Source organism: Hydra viridissima, unplaced genomic scaffold (genome assembly GCF_058129835.1).
Source record: "Hydra viridissima isolate aposymbiotic clone 2 unplaced genomic scaffold, HvirCarnegie_v1 scaffold_9, whole genome shotgun sequence".
NCBI lineage: Eukaryota > Metazoa > Cnidaria > Hydrozoa > Anthoathecata > Hydridae > Hydra > Hydra viridissima.
The window spans coordinates 10729121-10747351 of record NW_028324308.1 but is presented as its reverse complement, the minus strand read 5'-3'; the positions used below and the strand labels follow the sequence as shown (position 1 = coordinate 10747351).

General features: G+C 30.6%; 1 protein-coding gene and 1 pseudogene across 4 annotated transcripts in view; one reads left to right on the top strand and one right to left on the bottom strand.

Annotated features, from left to right (window-relative positions):
• Positions 1 to 737: 737 nt before the first annotated feature.
• LOC145185910 (serine/threonine-protein kinase Nek2-like) overlaps positions 738 to 18231 on the bottom strand; it is a 40699-nt gene continuing 23205 nt past the window's right edge. Inside the window, exons 6-8 of one of the 3 annotated variants that reach the window (XM_090097308.1) lie at positions 13352 to 13428; positions 10465 to 10519; positions 738 to 1246 (exon numbers count right to left, since the gene is read on the bottom strand). In XM_090097308.1, coding sequence (XP_089953434.1) covers positions 1078 to 1246; positions 10465 to 10519; positions 13352 to 13428 — 301 coding nt within the window. In that variant the 3' untranslated portion in view covers positions 738 to 1077. Of the gene's footprint in view, positions 1247 to 10464; positions 10520 to 11425; positions 11893 to 12469; positions 13429 to 18231 lie in introns of those variants that run through there. The other 2 variants (XM_090097309.1, XR_016455426.1) reach the window with 2 other exon arrangements.
• LOC149883966 (uncharacterized) lies at positions 1318 to 8218 on the top strand (annotated as a pseudogene). The gene has a single exon (XR_016455520.1). The product of XR_016455520.1 is annotated as an uncharacterized LOC149883966 (transcript).

The window sequence follows — 18231 nt, the reverse complement described above, 5'->3', positions numbered from 1 at the left end:
ATCAACAGTAGCAGAACATCTCCACTCAATGGGAAAGATTCAAAAACTCGGAGCTTGGGTGCCGCACGTATTGAGCGAAAACAATAAAAATTAACGATCCACCATTGCTGCCAGTTTGCTTGCTCGTCATCTCTCAACTCATGGACATAAGCAAAGATTTGTTTATCGCATTGTCACTGGTGACGAAAAATGGTGTCTCTACATCAACATGAAGCAGCGCAAAGAATGGTTAAACCCGAAACAACAAGCGACCCCGCGAGCGAAGCAAGCTCTTCATCCACGGAAGACAATGTTGTGTGTATGGTGGGACTGGGAAGGCATTATCTACTGGGAATTGCTTGATCGCAACCAAACAGTCAATGCGGAACTTTATGTTCTACAGATGCAACGATTAAACAACGCCATCCAGCAAAAACGACCTGATAGGTAATATGGCGTTCTTCTGCAATACGACAATGCCCGTCCCCACATTGCCATTATGACCAAGGAGGCGATTCAAACGCTTGGTTGGGAAGTGCTGCCACATCCTCCATACTCTCCAGACTTAGCGCCATTGGATTTCCACCTCTTCCGATCTCTTTCAAACGTTTTGCGAGGCGTTTCGTTCAATAATGACGTCGAATTACGAGCGTGGTTAGAAGAATTTTTCGAATCGAGGCCGGGCGATTTCTACCGAAGAGGAATCGAAAAACTCGTTGAACGTTGGGAGCAAGTCGTAACAAACAACGGAGCATACATTACTGATTAAATTGTTGTTATTTTATGTTAAAAAATAAAGTTATATCAAATTTAGAAAAACGGCAAGAACTTATCGGACAACCCAATAAAATAAGATATAACCATATACACAAATAACGTGCTGAATATATCCACATATCCATATACACAAATAACGTGCTGAATAGATCTTCAAATACATAAATAGAAATTTTTTTCCTTCAACTTACTAATCACCGATCAAAGTTTTTCAAGAAAATAAACAAAAACAAATAAAAAGTCATAAATAAAAAAAAAGCAATGAGACGTTAGAATTTCAAATATATTTTCTAAACTCCTATAATCGACCAGTTTCAACTTCTATTTGAGATTTAAATGAATCTTGTTATCGAGATATCGAAGTGGACGTTGACCTTGTGTGATACTCTTTTTGAAAACGTTTGCAGACTCGAATGTCTTCATTGGATTTATTCGAGTATAGTTCTCTTTATTATTGCGTAATTGATAATTATGCATCGCCCTTTCCACACTAAAGTGGTAAGATAAAATTGATAAATTTCATCGATTTTTAAGACTCATGAAAAAAAACCATTAATTCACAAGTTTCAAGGAAACTACACTTTTTTTAATCAAAAAATTTTTATTAAAAATGTTACATAAAAGTTAAAAGTACAAAAGTAATTTTTCTATTGAATAACATTAACAGAAGATGCGATTTTACAAGAAAAATCTATAATTAAATAATAGATAATTACTACACAGCCATTTCAGTATAAACTCTGTGTAAATGATTAAAATATGATACTAATGTTTCTATTGGTGGAGTTTTTTTCTTACTATAAACTTCCAAGTATATGTAATTAAAATACAGTTAAAAAGTTTCTTGGATGTAACTCAAATGCTTGTATAGTAATGGAAGTATTTGAGTTACATAACTATCCAGCAAAAAAAAACAGACGATGATAAGCTATGGCTTATCATCCATCTATGGATCAATAGAGTTGGCCTTACATTTTTCAACATGACTCTGCATCATCACATAAGGCTCAAAACACTCAAGAATGGTTAGCGAACCATTTCTTATGATCACAATACCAAAAACTTATGGCCTCCAGATTATTATATGTGGGGCGCCGTTGAAGGAAGTTTTAATAAGTATTCCCACAAAACCAAAGAATCTCTGAAAGCAGAATAGAAAGAAAAATATGTTCTCAAATACCTGACACACCCTGTATATGTATGTATACATAAATGTCTGACCTATCATCAAATTCTTTCCTTTTTTTTTTATAACAAAATGTGATAATTCTAACCAGAAAAATTTTACTTATAGTTGCATTTTTAGAAGCTGAATCAAAGTTAAATATTTTTTTTACAGTTCACAGAAGCACTTTTCACTACAAAACCGCCACCGAAACTTTTTTGTTGATGAACTGTTACCAAAATGTTTAAAGCATAAATAAGATCCTGGAGGTTGATTCTTAACAAAAAGTTTCCTCTCCCTTATAAAGATGAATACTAACTGTATACTAGTTGCTTAGTTGTAGTAGAATGTCTATATAGCTGTATTTATTTATTTGCTAATCACTTTCGTCTAGTTCAAGATACTCATACAATTCTGAGTGTAATAACTAAAACATTTATAAACAACGCTAAAATAAATTGTTGTTAGTTTTTCCCATATTTCTTTTTTCAAGTTTCATTGTACAGGATGTCCCAAAAGTCATTACCATCAACTAGGGTGACTTTGGCCACTATTCATGATATTGTTCCCATGCAAACAATTTCTTTTGTTGTTGCATTTAGTTCTTTTAACAAATTATTTTAACTATAATATAACTATTGCAGTTTTTTCTGAGAACTAATTCACAATAACAACAACAAAAAAAAAATCTGGAAGAATTGGTGTTAAATAACCACCAAAAGCGTCTAGCTGAATGGAACAGCAAATAAAAAAAATTCAAGGTTCTGGGGAAATTCAAATCCAAGGAAAAACCTACTCAAAGGCTTTAGATCTGTGTAAGGTCATTGTATGGTTCTTTCTGCATTTATAGTTTAATACTGCTGGCTGAATCATGCACAGCAAGAATTTTGAGATGTGTATTGTTTGGTAAATCAGACAGCTTAATTTTAAGCTTCTTGGCAATGGCATCTGCTGAATGGTGACCTAAAAAACATCAAAGTAAGTATTATCATGAGTTTATATCAATTCAATTTATCAATAATTAGTCAAGCTATTTACTTCAAGTCTATAACATTTCATTTAGTTTCATTTAATTCAAGATAACATTTCATTTAATCACTAACTGCACTTAAAAAATCTTATTTAAAAGACACAAAATATCGCATTTATTTATTGAAAGGATTGCGTTTTGTTAAAAATTATATTATGGATAAGCCTTTTTTTCAGACAGCACTTGTAAAGTAAGTTTCAATTGATTACCTGTATATAGTAATGAGCATTAAGCACAAATTATCAGAGTTGCCAATAGATTTTGATGTAATTTTGAATCATGGATCAGTAAGGGTCATTGTTATGAATGCTGTTGAATGCATTCTTTACGAAGAACTTCCTTAGTCCAGTGGAATTGCCATCTTAACTTGTCTGTTGAGCACCTTTAAACAACTAAATGTTGTTGCACTTTTTAAGTTGTCTTAAATCCAAGCATCATACAAAATCTCTGAAAACAGTGTCAACAAGCTACTTGGAAGATTGTTTCTAGCAATGAGCTTCATTTTTTCTAGATCACCATGGAGTTGCATGATATTGAATGATTTGTGTATAATTAATCAGTGGCAACGAAATAAAAAGATTTGTTAGAACATTTCTATTGGCAGTTTTCAAATGGTCCTGTTAAGACGAAATCTGGCAGTGAAAACTCCTCAGTTAATCAAGGCAGTTAAGGGTCGAATTTCTCCAAACCCAATGTAGTCAATTAGGAAATTGGCTAAAGTGCTTTATGTCTAAAGTGCTATGAGCACACCATCAGAGATGTGGTTAGGTAGGATCTTAGGTAAGCAAAGTCAAGAGCCAGGATTAAGAAACATCTGGTTTCCCCAAGTGTTACAAAAAAAAAGGTCAAAGAAACTTTAAGTATTCTGAAGAAGAGAACATCTCAAACAGCAAAACTGATTATTTTGAATCCTGAAGAACCATGTGAAACTCTGGATTGATGCCCATTACTCTCCAGATGAAAACCACGTTTTCCAGCAGGATGGAGCACCTCCACATGCATTGCACTTGTCAAATGAGTTAAGGCCCCCCTGGATCTCCAGATTTGTCACCTCTTGATTATTCAATTTGGGTTTATAAAGGGTCAAGGGCTTGTCAAAGTCCCCACAACAATGTAAACTCCCTGAAGACTGCTATCAAGGAGTGGGACAGAATACCCAAGAACTATATCCAGACCACTTGTTCCTGGTTAAGGAGTCAACTTGAAGCTGTAACTGATGCAGAGGGAGGACATATTGAATAAAAATGTGGTACATGTAGTTCTAAATACTTCTTGTTAAAGAAATTCTTTTGTTTGGCTTCAGGTTTTCATTCTAAATCAACTTTTGTAAAAAAAACAAGTTTTCTACAAATTTGTGGTCGCATATGGTAAGTTGGCATTGATAGAATTAACAAAGAAACATTGCAAACAAATTCGCTGTGACTTATTCATTTATATTAAACATTCAATTTAACATTATTCATGCAAGAATTGCATGAAACTTTCCATTGTTTTCTTCATTCTTGTTATCCTTGTTTTGAATTTGCTCCAGCTCCAGTTCTCATTAACCTTGTCTACTTTGTGTTTTTAAAATTCTTTTTTCTTTTGAAATGTCTTGAAATTCTCGGGGAATTTTTGAGATGTTTTTGAGAAATTTTTCTCAACCCAGATGTGTTATAGTCTTTCAGCTAATACAGTTTCTTGCAAAGGTTGCATTTTGCTTAATTTTTTCTCACCATTTGTTATGGTTAAAGTGCTCCCAGATGACCCCACAATGTCATGATAAAGATGACAACAAAACATAAACTAAAATATTTTTATTACTGGACCGGATGGTGATCAAGTAATAACACGATGCTTTGCAATTGTTCCTAGACAAGCATTATTTAAATTTATTTCTACAAAAGTTTTATTATTTCTCATAACTAGTAAGACAAAATAAGACTCATTATTTTAAACAATAAGAGACAACTTTTTCTGAATTGTATAATTATTAACTCTTCGTACCGGTATCGTTAAAATGTACCTACAACGAAAAAGAAAAAAAACCACAAAGATTTAATTTTCTCAAAAAAAATATTGCATAACAAATGTAACTTTGTAAAAGTTAAAAAATTAAAAGATTTAAAAACTCGTTTTCTGATTTCATTCACTTTTTTTATTTCCCCAAATTTTTAGCATTTGGCGCTCACCTTTTATGAAAAGTGAAAACCCTGCTACTTAAGCTTGATTTCTGCGTTCACAATTCTCTGGCAATTATAAAACAAACTTAGACTTTTTAAAAAAGATTTTAAAAAATTGAACAACAACAAAAAAGAGCAGATTTCATCTTACTACAACTGAATTTTAGTTAAAATGTGCAGCGTGTTTATTCAAATTCACAATTAATCCAGCCTCTGCATCGCGTTCGCATGCAGAGGCTGTTTGCAAGTTCACTATTGATGTAGCAACCCGGATATGTTACATAAGGACTCAGAAACCTAAGAGTCCTTATTTGATTTTTGGCCACATAGTACCGTTTGAAATTTCATTTGTGGCCTCAAGATTTTCTGTAATAAAATTCTTACCAGAAAAACTTGTAAAATTTAATACAATTGTATTTGAGCCTATGAGAGTAAAAGTGGACCAAGTCCAATTTTTTTCAAATGACCCTTATGTATGTAAAACTGCTAAAAATTTGCTATATTTTTAGAGCAAAAATGGACCTAGTCCATAACACATTTATTTCTTATTCAACAGAGGGCAGCACATTTTTACTCTAACAATAAATCACCAGGTATAGAGAGTAATAGTGGACCAAGTCCATTGATAGTGCTTTAATGTAAGAAATCAAGATTCAAGACCACATAAACTACACATTTTCTTAGAATTATTATTATTATATTAGAACAAGAATAACATTTGTACAGGTAAGATGCTTTAAATGAATATCTGATTATGGTTTTATATTAATATAGTGAAGTATACAGCACTTTCACACTTTATAAAGTGACAAAACTGAAATAGTTTGGTGAGCGATAATATAAGATTTATTCAATTGCTCTCAGCAGGAATATAAATATTGATTTGTTAGACAGTAGATATAATGGTCTGTCACTACCAAAGTTACAGCCTCTTTAGAAAGGTCTATTTTGTGGCTTTAATAACATCTAGCTAGGGGAGCACTTGCATGCATGTTGTGTACATTATTCTTTCTAATAATATTCTGAATGTATGTAATATTTAAAAAATATTTATTGTAGAATAGTGTAAACATGCATTCACGAGCCGCACACATGGTGTCACTGGCATTGATAAAGTGCAAGAAGGTTCAGAGATCTCTAGCTACAGATACAACAATTGCAGATCCTAACTTAGCAGCAGATATACAGACAGAACGTTCTACATTAGCAGCTGAATCTCCGATTGTAGCCGATAATTCACCGGTTGTAGCAGTTGAATCTCCGATTGTAACAACTGAATCTCCGATTGTAACAACTGAATCTCCGATTGTAACCGATCAACGCCCTCGAAAACGAAAACGTTGTGTAACGAACTGGAAGAAAAATGTGATTAAGCGCTTACGAAATACAGGTAGCGAATATGTAAAGCATGGCGGAACGTTACAAAAAGCTAAGAAATTAAACGAACATTATTTAATAAATCACAGTTGCAAAAACAAATGTGCTGAAAATTTGACTTTAGAGCAGACTAAAACTCTGTTTCTTGCTGGCTGCGTGAAACAATCAACAGTAGAACGTAGACGACCAAGAGTAAGAAAAAACAAAATTACGAAAAATGAAAAAAAACATGCAAAGGATTTTGCACGAGTATACTCTGTGTTTGCAGATAATAAGCCCGTTACTGTTTGCAAACCATACTTCTTGGCGATATTTGACATTAGCAGCGGTCGACTAAATCGTGCGTTAGTCAACCAACGGGAGAATGGTGGTGTGTCAGGCAAAGATGGACGAGGAAAATATGATCACAAGACACAACGCATTCATGAGGAACACATCACTCGCATTAAAGATCATATTCGCATGTTTCCCACATACGAAAGTCACTATACTAGAAGTCACAGTGCATCTCGCCGCTTTCTACCTGCTCATTTGACGGTATCCACTATGTACGACATGTATAGAGAAAAATGCATACAGGATTCAGTCGAACCCCAAAAAGAGTGGAAATTTCGGGACATTTTTAATCATGAATTTAACTTGACGTTCCATCAGCCACTAAAAGATACGTGCAAGAAATGTGACATTTTTAAAACAGACATTGAAATAGAAAAAACTGAACACAAAAAATCTCAACTAAAAGCAGCGCATGAGATTCATTTGCACAAAGCAGAGAAGGCGCGTCAATCCTTAAAACTAGAAAAGGAAAATGAAGACAATAAACATGCATTTTTTTGTTTTGACCTGCAAAAGGTCATGTCATTGCCTTGCCTTACAACCAATGAAGTTTATTATTGCCGGCAATAATCAGTGTATAATCTAGGCATTCATGACCTTAAAAATGACAATGCAGTGATGAATGTATGGCATGAGGGAACAGCCTCACGAGGTGCAGGTGAGATCGGTTCATGCTTATTGGCATATTGTCAAAATCTGGCAAATAGGGATATTACGTCTATTACAGCATTCAGCGACTCGTGCGGCGGCCAAAATCGAAATATAAAAATTGCACTGTTATGGATGCATTTGACGCAGACGACGAGTATTGAACTGGTGAATCATAAGTTTATGGTCTCTGGGCATTCTTATTTGCCTAACGATGCAGATTTTGGAATAATTGAGAGAGCAAAACCAAAATCCACAGAGATCTTCGTGTCAGAACAGTGGTACAAATTGATCGAGAACTGCTCTATGAAGAAGCGCTTCAGTGTTGCAAGATTAAGAACTGATAATTTCAAGAGTGTGGAGCCCTTATTGAAATTAATTACAAATCGGAAAGTGGATGAGAGTGATCAGAAGGTCAACTGGCTGGATATGCAATGGCTGCAACTTAGAAAGAACGAGCCATACAAACTGTTCTTTAAATACTCTTTAGATGATAACGCATCATTCAGTTTCATTTCGCTAGCGAAACGCGGACGTCAAACGAATCTTAATGAAGTGAGTTTGGCTCCACTGTACTGTGGAGCAACAAAACTGAGCAAAGAAAAATACTCAAATCTAATGAAACTGTTAAAGTATATTCCTCCCATCTATCATGACTTCTATCAAAAGTTGGAACACAGCGGTCACAACAAGGATGTACTAGAAGATGAACTGCTCGATGACAGCGGCGATGATGATCAGTAAATTCGTGTGGTTTTTATTGTACTGCTTGTAATAATGAGGACTATTTTTGCCGATAATTAGTAAATAGTAATTGTGTTTTTTTACAACATAGTATGAATTTGTACTACTTGTCTTAATTTGAATTGCTATTGTAAACGAATAATATGAAAATTGTTCATGATTTTACACTAAAATGATTTAGCGATTTGTTGATTATGTTTAGAGAAAAAATGGACCAAGTCCATAACTATTATTATATTATTAATAATTATTCAAAAATTTATTTGTGCATTTCACATTTCTTGTTGTCTAAGAAAAAAGATTTAAAATGATACTAGACATCAATAATATTACATATGGCTGATTTATAATATATGCAAACACTAAGAACGCTTATTTCTAACAATATAGAAATATGGACTTGGTCCACTTTTACTCTTATGGGCTCATTTATGTTTTGCTGGTAAGAAACTAAACTTTATGGACAACTTTCTATGTCGCTTCGGCAAACCTAAACTCTTTTTTTGAACCAAATATTTTGAAATTCAATTCGTCAATCCAAAGAACTTATTAAAAGCCTTCTATTGTCCATTCACATCTTTCAAAGAGAAAAATTCTCAGACCTATTTTTTCTTGCATTGAGGGCAAAGAAATGGTTTTCCAAAAGCAATTCGACCAAACAGATTAGATTCTGCCAGACATCTCTTAACTGTAATAAAAGATACAGATTTATTCCAAGTTTTGTTCACTTCAATGCAAATTTTTGGTGCCATGAGTTATTATAGTTGCTGTAAACTACTTTTCTTTTGTTGCTGTTGAAGCTTTTGGCATTCCTTACCGAGGAAAAACTTGATGACTTCCATTTTGTCTGTATTGCTTTATTGCACATATAATATTTTTAGCTTTGTTGCCATTTTGTTTGCTGATTTTTTCAGCTTTTCTGCAATTGTACTATCAAATTTTTTTCCTTCTATAATGTTAAAATAGCAGATCACTTTTCTATACTAACTTCAATAATTTTCGCCGATTTTATAATATCTTTGTTTTAAGATAATTACAGACTATAGTGGTGTTTAACATAAAAAAAACAGTTTTTTCACTTGTGCATGTGTCAATAATTAAACAAAAGATGTCATATTTAAGAATGAAATGATAAAAAAATTTAAACTTATGCTTAAAATTATTTTGATCATTCAATAAACTACAATAAGGCGCAGGTAACATTTGGTGGTCAAATTTATGATTTTAGACATATTTGCAAGTTTTACTATTTTTTTCTTATCTGAAAAAAAAGAAATGGTATATTATCGTTTATTACTCATACAGTTGTACTGGTCATACAATTGTACTGGTGTGCCCAAAATAGTTTTACTTTAATTAAAATACTATTACTATTTATAAATACTTTATACTTACACATCTTTCCAGTGGTCTCAAATTTTTGGCTAACAGTATGTAATAAAAGGTTAAGAAAAAATAGACAGGAGAGAGAAACAGACCATCTTTGATTAACCTTAAAAAAGTTATCAAGTAACATCCAGAAAAAAGAATTTAAACTATGATTTTGTTATTACATTACAATTTAAAAGTTTGTAATGAGATTGCAAGTAAAGAAATAGCCAGTTTGACTGGTGGTCGGAAATTCTTTCATTTGAAAGGTTAAATGTACCAACTCTATTTGAAACTTTGAAAATTAGTCAGCAAAGTGAATTGTTTCATCTGAGGACCAACAGAACTAAGAATTTTTCTTAATATATGTTCAATTAGACAGAAATATATACTTTCTAATAGTATTTAAGTCTAATTTGACAAAGAAAATTATAGAGTTATCAAAAGAAAACTGAAAGTAAAACAACCTTCCCAAACTTTTGCATGTTATTGTATTTATACTTTTGTGTTCCTATATTTGTTTGCACTACAGTCGATTTAAGACTCAATAACTGTAAGCTGTAAAAATTGATTTGAATGTAAAAAGTTTAAAAATAAATATGACTGTATGTATAATAAAAATAAATAAGTCTCTATGAATTAACTATTTTATCATACACACAGCCTTAAAAAAGTTTAGCTATATTGTACTTAAATTATATGTACAAACAACATCATCTTAATGCAGAACAACATATATGATCAGAATTAGAAACAGCCAATTTTGCTAAAGACAACTTTAAAACACTTTTAAAACAGAACTTTTCCTGCAAGTACAAAAATCATACAAAAATCAAAATTTAAATCAAGAAAACAAATTGAAAACACTAAACACAAACCTAGCCAGCTTTTGATCTGCAATACGTTCTCTTTCAAGGAGTAATTGTTCTCTTTCTATAAATAATTTGTTTTGAAATTTACTGATTATTATTTTTACAATACATTTACTTATACATACATAGATGTTTACCATTATAAAAAAAAGTATAACTAGGATAGGGTAATGTATAATTATCAAATATAATACTAACTATATTTTCTAAAAATACTTTGATGAATAGGTAAATGTTAAAATATATATCATCCAGTTTTGAAAAATTACAACTTTAGGCTCAATGGATTTTTAAAAAATTATTTTAATCTTAGAATTTTGTAAATTAGTATGCAAATCTGATATTTTTCTAATAATCCTAATCCAATAAATGAAAATACTATAATTGCATTGTTTTTGGACATGCAAAATTTCAAATAGCTAGTGGACATGAAAAAATAAATCTAAGGTGGGCCATTTTAATGATGTCAGATTTTTAAAATAATTTGCACTTTAAATTTAGGAATAAGGTATATTAGATGCACCCACAACCATCAGCCTGTATATTAGACCATTACAAAAAAAAAATTTTTTTAATTACATGATGCGCCCCTCCTATCTTGTTACTTTTGACAAAATATGTGTACAAAATTTTAGATTATTTGATAAAAATTTGACCCCTGTCCAACCCAAATAACTGAGTGGTTATCCTGTTCACCACCACCGAGCAGGATTTCAAATGCCTGGTTTTTGTTAAACTTTAAATAAATTGACTTACAAGTAATTTGCAATCTAATTTTACAAGTGTACAAACAAAGTTGTTACAAATATTTTTTCATGATTTTAGTGTGGAAAAATAAAGATTCCTTCAGTAACCCAGTTATTTGGATTTGGCACATGATTCGATGATTTAAAGTTTTGTACATATTCATATTTTGCCAAAAGAAAAAAGATAGGAGAGGTACATCATGTAGTTAAGAAAAATTTTTTTTTTTGCAATAGTCTACTGTATATATATAGTACATACAACCTGATATGCTACATTTTTACTGCCTTTTCTAATGCAACAATTTTTTTTAACTATTTGGAAATATTTATGATTAATTAAGTATATGACATACATAAAACATATAAAAAAAACAATCAAGTTAATTTTATAATATATAAATTGACGCATTATATTTTCATTTATGTTTAGTATATACGAATAACTGAAATACAAAACAATGATTAATAAATGTGTTATTTTATAAATAAGTTTTTTAACAAAAAAACAATGAAAAGATTTCAGACTTTTCTTTCCCCTTTGAACAACCTATTTTAATAAAGCAGTAGAAAAGATTTGTTGGAAATTCATTTTTTGGAAGTGTCAAAACACTAAATATCCCAACATAGCAAGTTATCAATGTCTTAAAGAAATCATTTTGTAAACTTTAAAAATCAACCCATTAAAAAGCTGTAGAATGTGGCATATTATACTGTATATATTTTTACTACATATAAAGCCATGATGCACCTTTATATACAGTGAACAAAAAAAAAAAAAAAATGGACCAATAGTTTATTAACATTTATTTTTTTAAAAATATGGTAAAAGTTATGTTCATATATATTTTTTTGAACAAATTAAAATTGATATTGAAATTAAATAATTGCAATGTTTTAATTTCAATATCTCATCACACTAGGATCTTTGTTTTAATTCAGATTATAATTATTTTAATGAAAAAAAGTATGGACCAAATCAATTTAAAAAGTTTAAATAGAAAACTATTATTTAATAGTTTGTTAGATCTTGTTTTGCTTTGATTATAGCTGCAAAATGTATTGAAGTTGATTTTATCAAATTTTTTGTCTTTTTTAAATCTTTTCTTTTAAATCTCAAGCTTTTAAAATTGCATCTTCCACATCTTCTTTCCTTGTAAATGATTTACCACTAATTTTAAGATTTGAAATTGTAGCAAGCACAACTGTGCTGGCCATTCTATCACTTCTACAGCCTTTTGTGTAAACCATTTTGCTATTTCCTATGCTGTATGCTTAAGATGGTGGAAAGTAAAATTGTTTCCTAAACTTAATTTTTTGGTAGAAGCTTTGAGATTCTTTTTAAGAATGTCTATGTAGATTGGGGCATTCATGATGTTACCAATAAATGTTCTTTTCTAACCCCTTGTACCCCAAATCATCATAACTCCAACACAAAATTTAACAGCTCTCTTTCTGTAAGTTTTCTGTAACTGCCAAATTTTTTTGTGCAGCTGACCATTTCTTTTTACAAAGTATCACAATTCTAAAAATGATTTCATTTATATATTTTTTCTTTTATTACCATTTTCATATTTAAGTAAAAGAAATTTCAATTACAAAACTTTAAAAAATGTAATAGGTGCAACATTTATTGCAAATGTAAATTTCAAGCTATTCTAGAACAGATTGGCAAAATATACTAGCACAAACTTGAACATTTCTCATAACAATCAAATTCAAATTTAATCCAAATTCAGCTTCTGTTAGTCATGGTTATGATAAAATAAAGAACTCTAAAAAATTTAAATCATAATTCATTTGGTTCATTAGTTTTTTGGCTCACTGTGTGTATATGATATTTAAAAATCTAAAAAGTGGGATAGCAGTACTTATATGATGTGTACACACACACACACAAACACACACACACACCATATAAGTACATCATATAAATATGTATGTATTTAAATGATGGATGTTAAAAAATCTAAAAAGTTGGTTACCAGAGTCATGTAATGTTGCATATTTGATGAAACAGAAAAAAAAAGAAAATTCATTAACTTTCTGAATTTTCAATGTTCAATACATATTTGAGAATTAGATTCAGATCAACTTTGAAGATATGAAACTTTTGAAATTGATACAATACTTTTTTATAGAAACATTACTGTATAGTTCTTTTTCTCTATCATCAAGTTGTTTTTCTCTTATGTACAATATATCTTCCTTTGACAGATGATTTAGTCTAAAAAACAAAAATCATAACCTGTTTGCAAGATAATTAAATTGAAATAGGAATATATCATTTAAATTATATTGCTTTAAGGTTATTTAATAAATGCAAAAATGTTCTATATATGTATATATACATACAGACATATATATATATATATATATATATATATATATATATATATATATATATATATATATATATATATATATATATATATATATATATATATATATACACACACAAATAAAAATCATTAAGAGATGAACACATTGGCAAGTAAAAGGCATGAAGGGTAATTAAATTGTTTGCAACATTTTAATTATTTTTGTAACTGTTATGGTTACAAAAAGAAAAAACATCCCACAAAACATAGGAGAATGACAGTTGCCCTACCAATCACTTAAAATAAATTTCCCTTTTAAAACATTTTACAATTTTCCATGTGTGTGTGAAATAAAATAAATGAAAAATAATGACTGTGTATGAAATCAGTAATAGCAAGCAATATTTTCATTTAAATAAAACTTTTTTCATTTTTATAGACCTCACGCCACCAAGAATAACTGACAATTAAAAATGATATCCATTAATTATTCATGCACCAAAGAAACCTCAAAATTCAGACAATTGTAAACTGAATTAGATAACACAAAATCATAAATGGAAGAAATAAGCAATTTTGTTGTGCTCTCAGGAACAATAGCTGGTGTAGTTGCCAGAATTTCAGAATCACAAAACACTTGTTTTGCACAACAAAATGCATTAGGTTTTTTAACAGACAATTCGGTAAAAGATGAGATAGCATTAAATATTTTAGTTAAAAGAAAAACCCATAAACCTAAGGCAAATATCAGAAATGATAACATACATTTCAAGGTACCCTGTGATGCAAACTTTGAAATCATTTTATTTTGTCCACAGAAAATAACTTCATTTGAATGTTCAAATAGAGTGAAAATTTGACTTCATAGTGCACCAGTATAAGCACCTGTAGAATGAGAGCCACTCTATATACTTTGATAAAATTTGGTGCCAATATTGCCTGTAGCCTCACCAAACTCTGGATAAAATATCAGTTGGATAACCAAACTGGTTAAAAATTTATGGCAATTTTAGTTTAAATTTTGCTAGTTTTTTGCTATTTATACCTCACAACGTTACCAATTACTATGATATTCGGTCACTATTTTCAAAATAATGGTTACATGAGTGTTCTACTATGTATTACCAAGAATTTTTATTACAACTGTTTAATTACTACATGTGCCGCTTTCATTTTATAGGCCAAAATATTGATTTGCAACTTAAAGTGTGGTTTGACTTGGCTTATGCATAGCATGAAAATCTCAGCATTTCCTAAGGTATAAACTACTGCCAAAGTGCAATTAAACCCTTAAAAAAAAAGTGTAAAACCTGTCGAAAGACTACCAGTTGGTAAAACAAAAAAAAAATCATGTCTCTGTTAACATATTTTTATTGACTCTTGAAACCTTCTTAAAAAGATTTACTTTCAAAATTAAGTGATAAAATAACTATTAAAATCCTTTTCTTTTCTTTTCTTTTTTTTTTTTTTTTTACATTATATATTACAATTGAATAGCATCTGATTACAATTTAAGAAATGTTTTTTGATTTTCTCTACAAAAAATTTATTAATAAATAGCTCAATATACTCTTTTAGTACAAATGCTCTACAATGCTATTTTAAATGTAATATCAAAATTCATAATTTTTAAATTAACAGCATTTTAGGATAAAGCTAGTTAAGATGTTTGTTATAAACCGTAATGAACTATAACGCTATGATTTTCTGCTCCTTAGCTCTAATAACTCAAATCATGCTAGCAGTTCTTTTAAGATGCTTACTGTTTAGATCAGTTATGTAGTACAACAACCTTTCTTTGTACTCTGGATGATTATTCTTTCGCTTATACCTTGACCAATTTGCTTTTAGAAAGATAATTCTTTCTTATTGGAAATAACTCGAGATGCTATTGGTTTAGCTGCTTTGGCATTATTTGCTGCTAAAGATTGAAGTTTTTCCCTGTACTTTATTTGAGAGCAATGGTGAGGCAAACCTTTTCCTAAAGGGCTGAGGCATGTTGTGCAGCGCACACTTGGTTCTTTCTCAATGGTGGTTTGCTCTTCATGAGGATGTTTTTCTTGCAGCTTTGAATGACCAATTTGGCAGATTAGGCAATAACACATCATGCCTCTTGTTTCAAGCCTCACTTGTATTGACTTGAAATCAAACAAAGGAGCGAGTTCAACTTCTTTCCCCTCTTGTTTTCTGTGCAATACAGTTAGCATACTACACAGTTGGCATGTTCAATCTGCTTGGAAAACAGTAAGCTGTCTCAAACATTTTTTCAGACAGAGCAAGCACACAAACTTTCAATTTACATCATGAACCTTTGCTTGATTTGGCATTGTGTTAATTCACTAAATCTAACTTTACTTAATCAAGCTCTGCCTGTTACAAAATTTAACCTAAATTTATATTGGATAACAATCCACTTAACATACTTACATACATAATTATATTTATCTAAATTAATGATACTTGTTAACAATTACAACTTTTAACATGCTTATAACTACTTAAATCAATGATACTTGTCACACTTAATGACAATTTACAAGAGATCTTATTTTATGAGACAGTTCTACAAACGATTTTTACTGCTCTTCAAAGGACTATTCTGCCCTTCATAACATTTCTCTCTTCAAAAATTTGGTAAGACTATGGGCAACACTTTTAGAAAACTTTTGATAAAGATTTTCTCTTTTTGTGCCTCTGCAACTATTTTATAAAAATTTGTTTCAAAACAACCCAAATATGTAAAAATTGATTTTCCTCAGACCTGCCCTCTGAACATTTTAACGGTCAGTTATCTTAGTTATCTAAATTTTTTAAGTAAATAATCTTAGTCAATATAAAAAATATTTGGTTTTTTTTCACAGTTTTTCTGTTTTAAGAGAAATAAATATTTTTTATTTTCTATGTAGGTATCCTTAGCATTTTTATGCATTTTGGCATTATTGTGATCCAAGCTAACCGTGATTATTTAAAAAAACAAAATTTAATTAAAACTGCCAAATAATCATCAGCAATAAAGGCACATAATCTAAATATATGAAATATTTTTATTCCTTATAAATTAAGATATTTAATTTTAGAATTTACTTACTGTAAAATACTAAGTACTAATTAGTAAAATATTATGAATAATGATTGAGTGACTATTCAATATAAAATTTGTGTGATGAATAAATTTATGTGTAAATAATAATTAATAATTGTCTAATTTTTATTTGCATTTTCAGATTATGCATATGCCTTGCATTCACAAATTTATCTCATTAGCCCTGCTATATCATTATTGAAATCAATATCAGTATTGAAAGTAGAAGTTATCAGTATCATATCAATAAAAGTATTGAAAGGAGTAAATTTGCTCTCAGGGAAACAGGTTCTTGCATATTATCTCCATAATCACAATGTTTTAAGGCTGGATATCAGAAAAACAGCAACACACTATTGAGAAAAGCAGCAACACACTATTGAGAAAAGCAACAACACACTATTGAGAAAAGCAGCAACACACTATTGAGAAAAGCAGCAACACACTATTGAGAAAAGCAGCAACACACTATTGAGAAAAGCAGCAACACACTATTGAGAAAAGCAGCAAAGATTGAGCAATTATTCTAAGAGTAAAAGTGTCTGAAAAAGAACAAGAGACATCAGACCTAGACTCAGAAAGTTAATGAATCAACACTTTCAGCTAGATTTGAAGAATTATTCAACATATTACATTCTGAATTCATGCAGCTAATTTCAAATAAAGAGGACAAACTCTTCCTGGAATTTCAAATAAAGAAGGAACATCATGGCTGCATGGTTTGAGAAGATAAAGTGCTACTACAGCAACAAAAAAAGCAAAGGAAGAAAGCTGAGAAAATTGAAAACCAACTATGCTGATCCCAACTTGACAAAATTTTTTTGCTAAAGACAGCTGCATTGGAGAGCAGCAGTGCTGATTTAGAAGAAAGCTTTGAACCTGAAGATGATGATTATCATTGAGACATAAAGGGTTTTAGGACATGAATCACTATCCTTAGGTAGGTCAACCATCCTATGTCAACACTGGACACCAACAAGAAACTGCCTTCAGAATTGATAAATAATTCAAGCTAAACACCGGCCTTACAACACACTGGGATGGGAAGCTGATACTTGATTTGGGTGGAATGGAAAAAGTGAGCAGGTTACCTATTCTTGTTACAATGATAGGACAGACTAAACTTTTAGATATTCCAAAGATACCTGCAGGTACTTGTAGTCTAACAAACCTGACTAAATAAATATTGCATAATCAATTAATGATTACATATTTGATTATGCCATTGTCTACTTTCCTTATTTTAAATCATTAATTAATGAATAGAATACTAGTATTTTTTGAAAAATTATTTTACAGATATTACTTTGCTTTATAAAAAGTTGCAAAGCTGAGGTTCATTCTTTCTACAGCGCCATCAAAAAACGGGATTTGGAAAACTTTCTCTGTGAAATGAGTTTTGACACAACCAGTTCTAATACAGTCTGACTGATTTCTATACAGTTATTCCAGTCAGATTTCTATACAGTATTCCAGTCAGACATTTCTATACAGATATTCTAATACAGTCTGACTGATTTCTAAAAACAGCAACCGCTTGAAATGACTATTGTGAGCTGCTTAAAATTGTGCTTATCTTTTAGGGAAGAAAGCCATCAAATTGAGCTTTTAGGGAAGAAAGTCATCA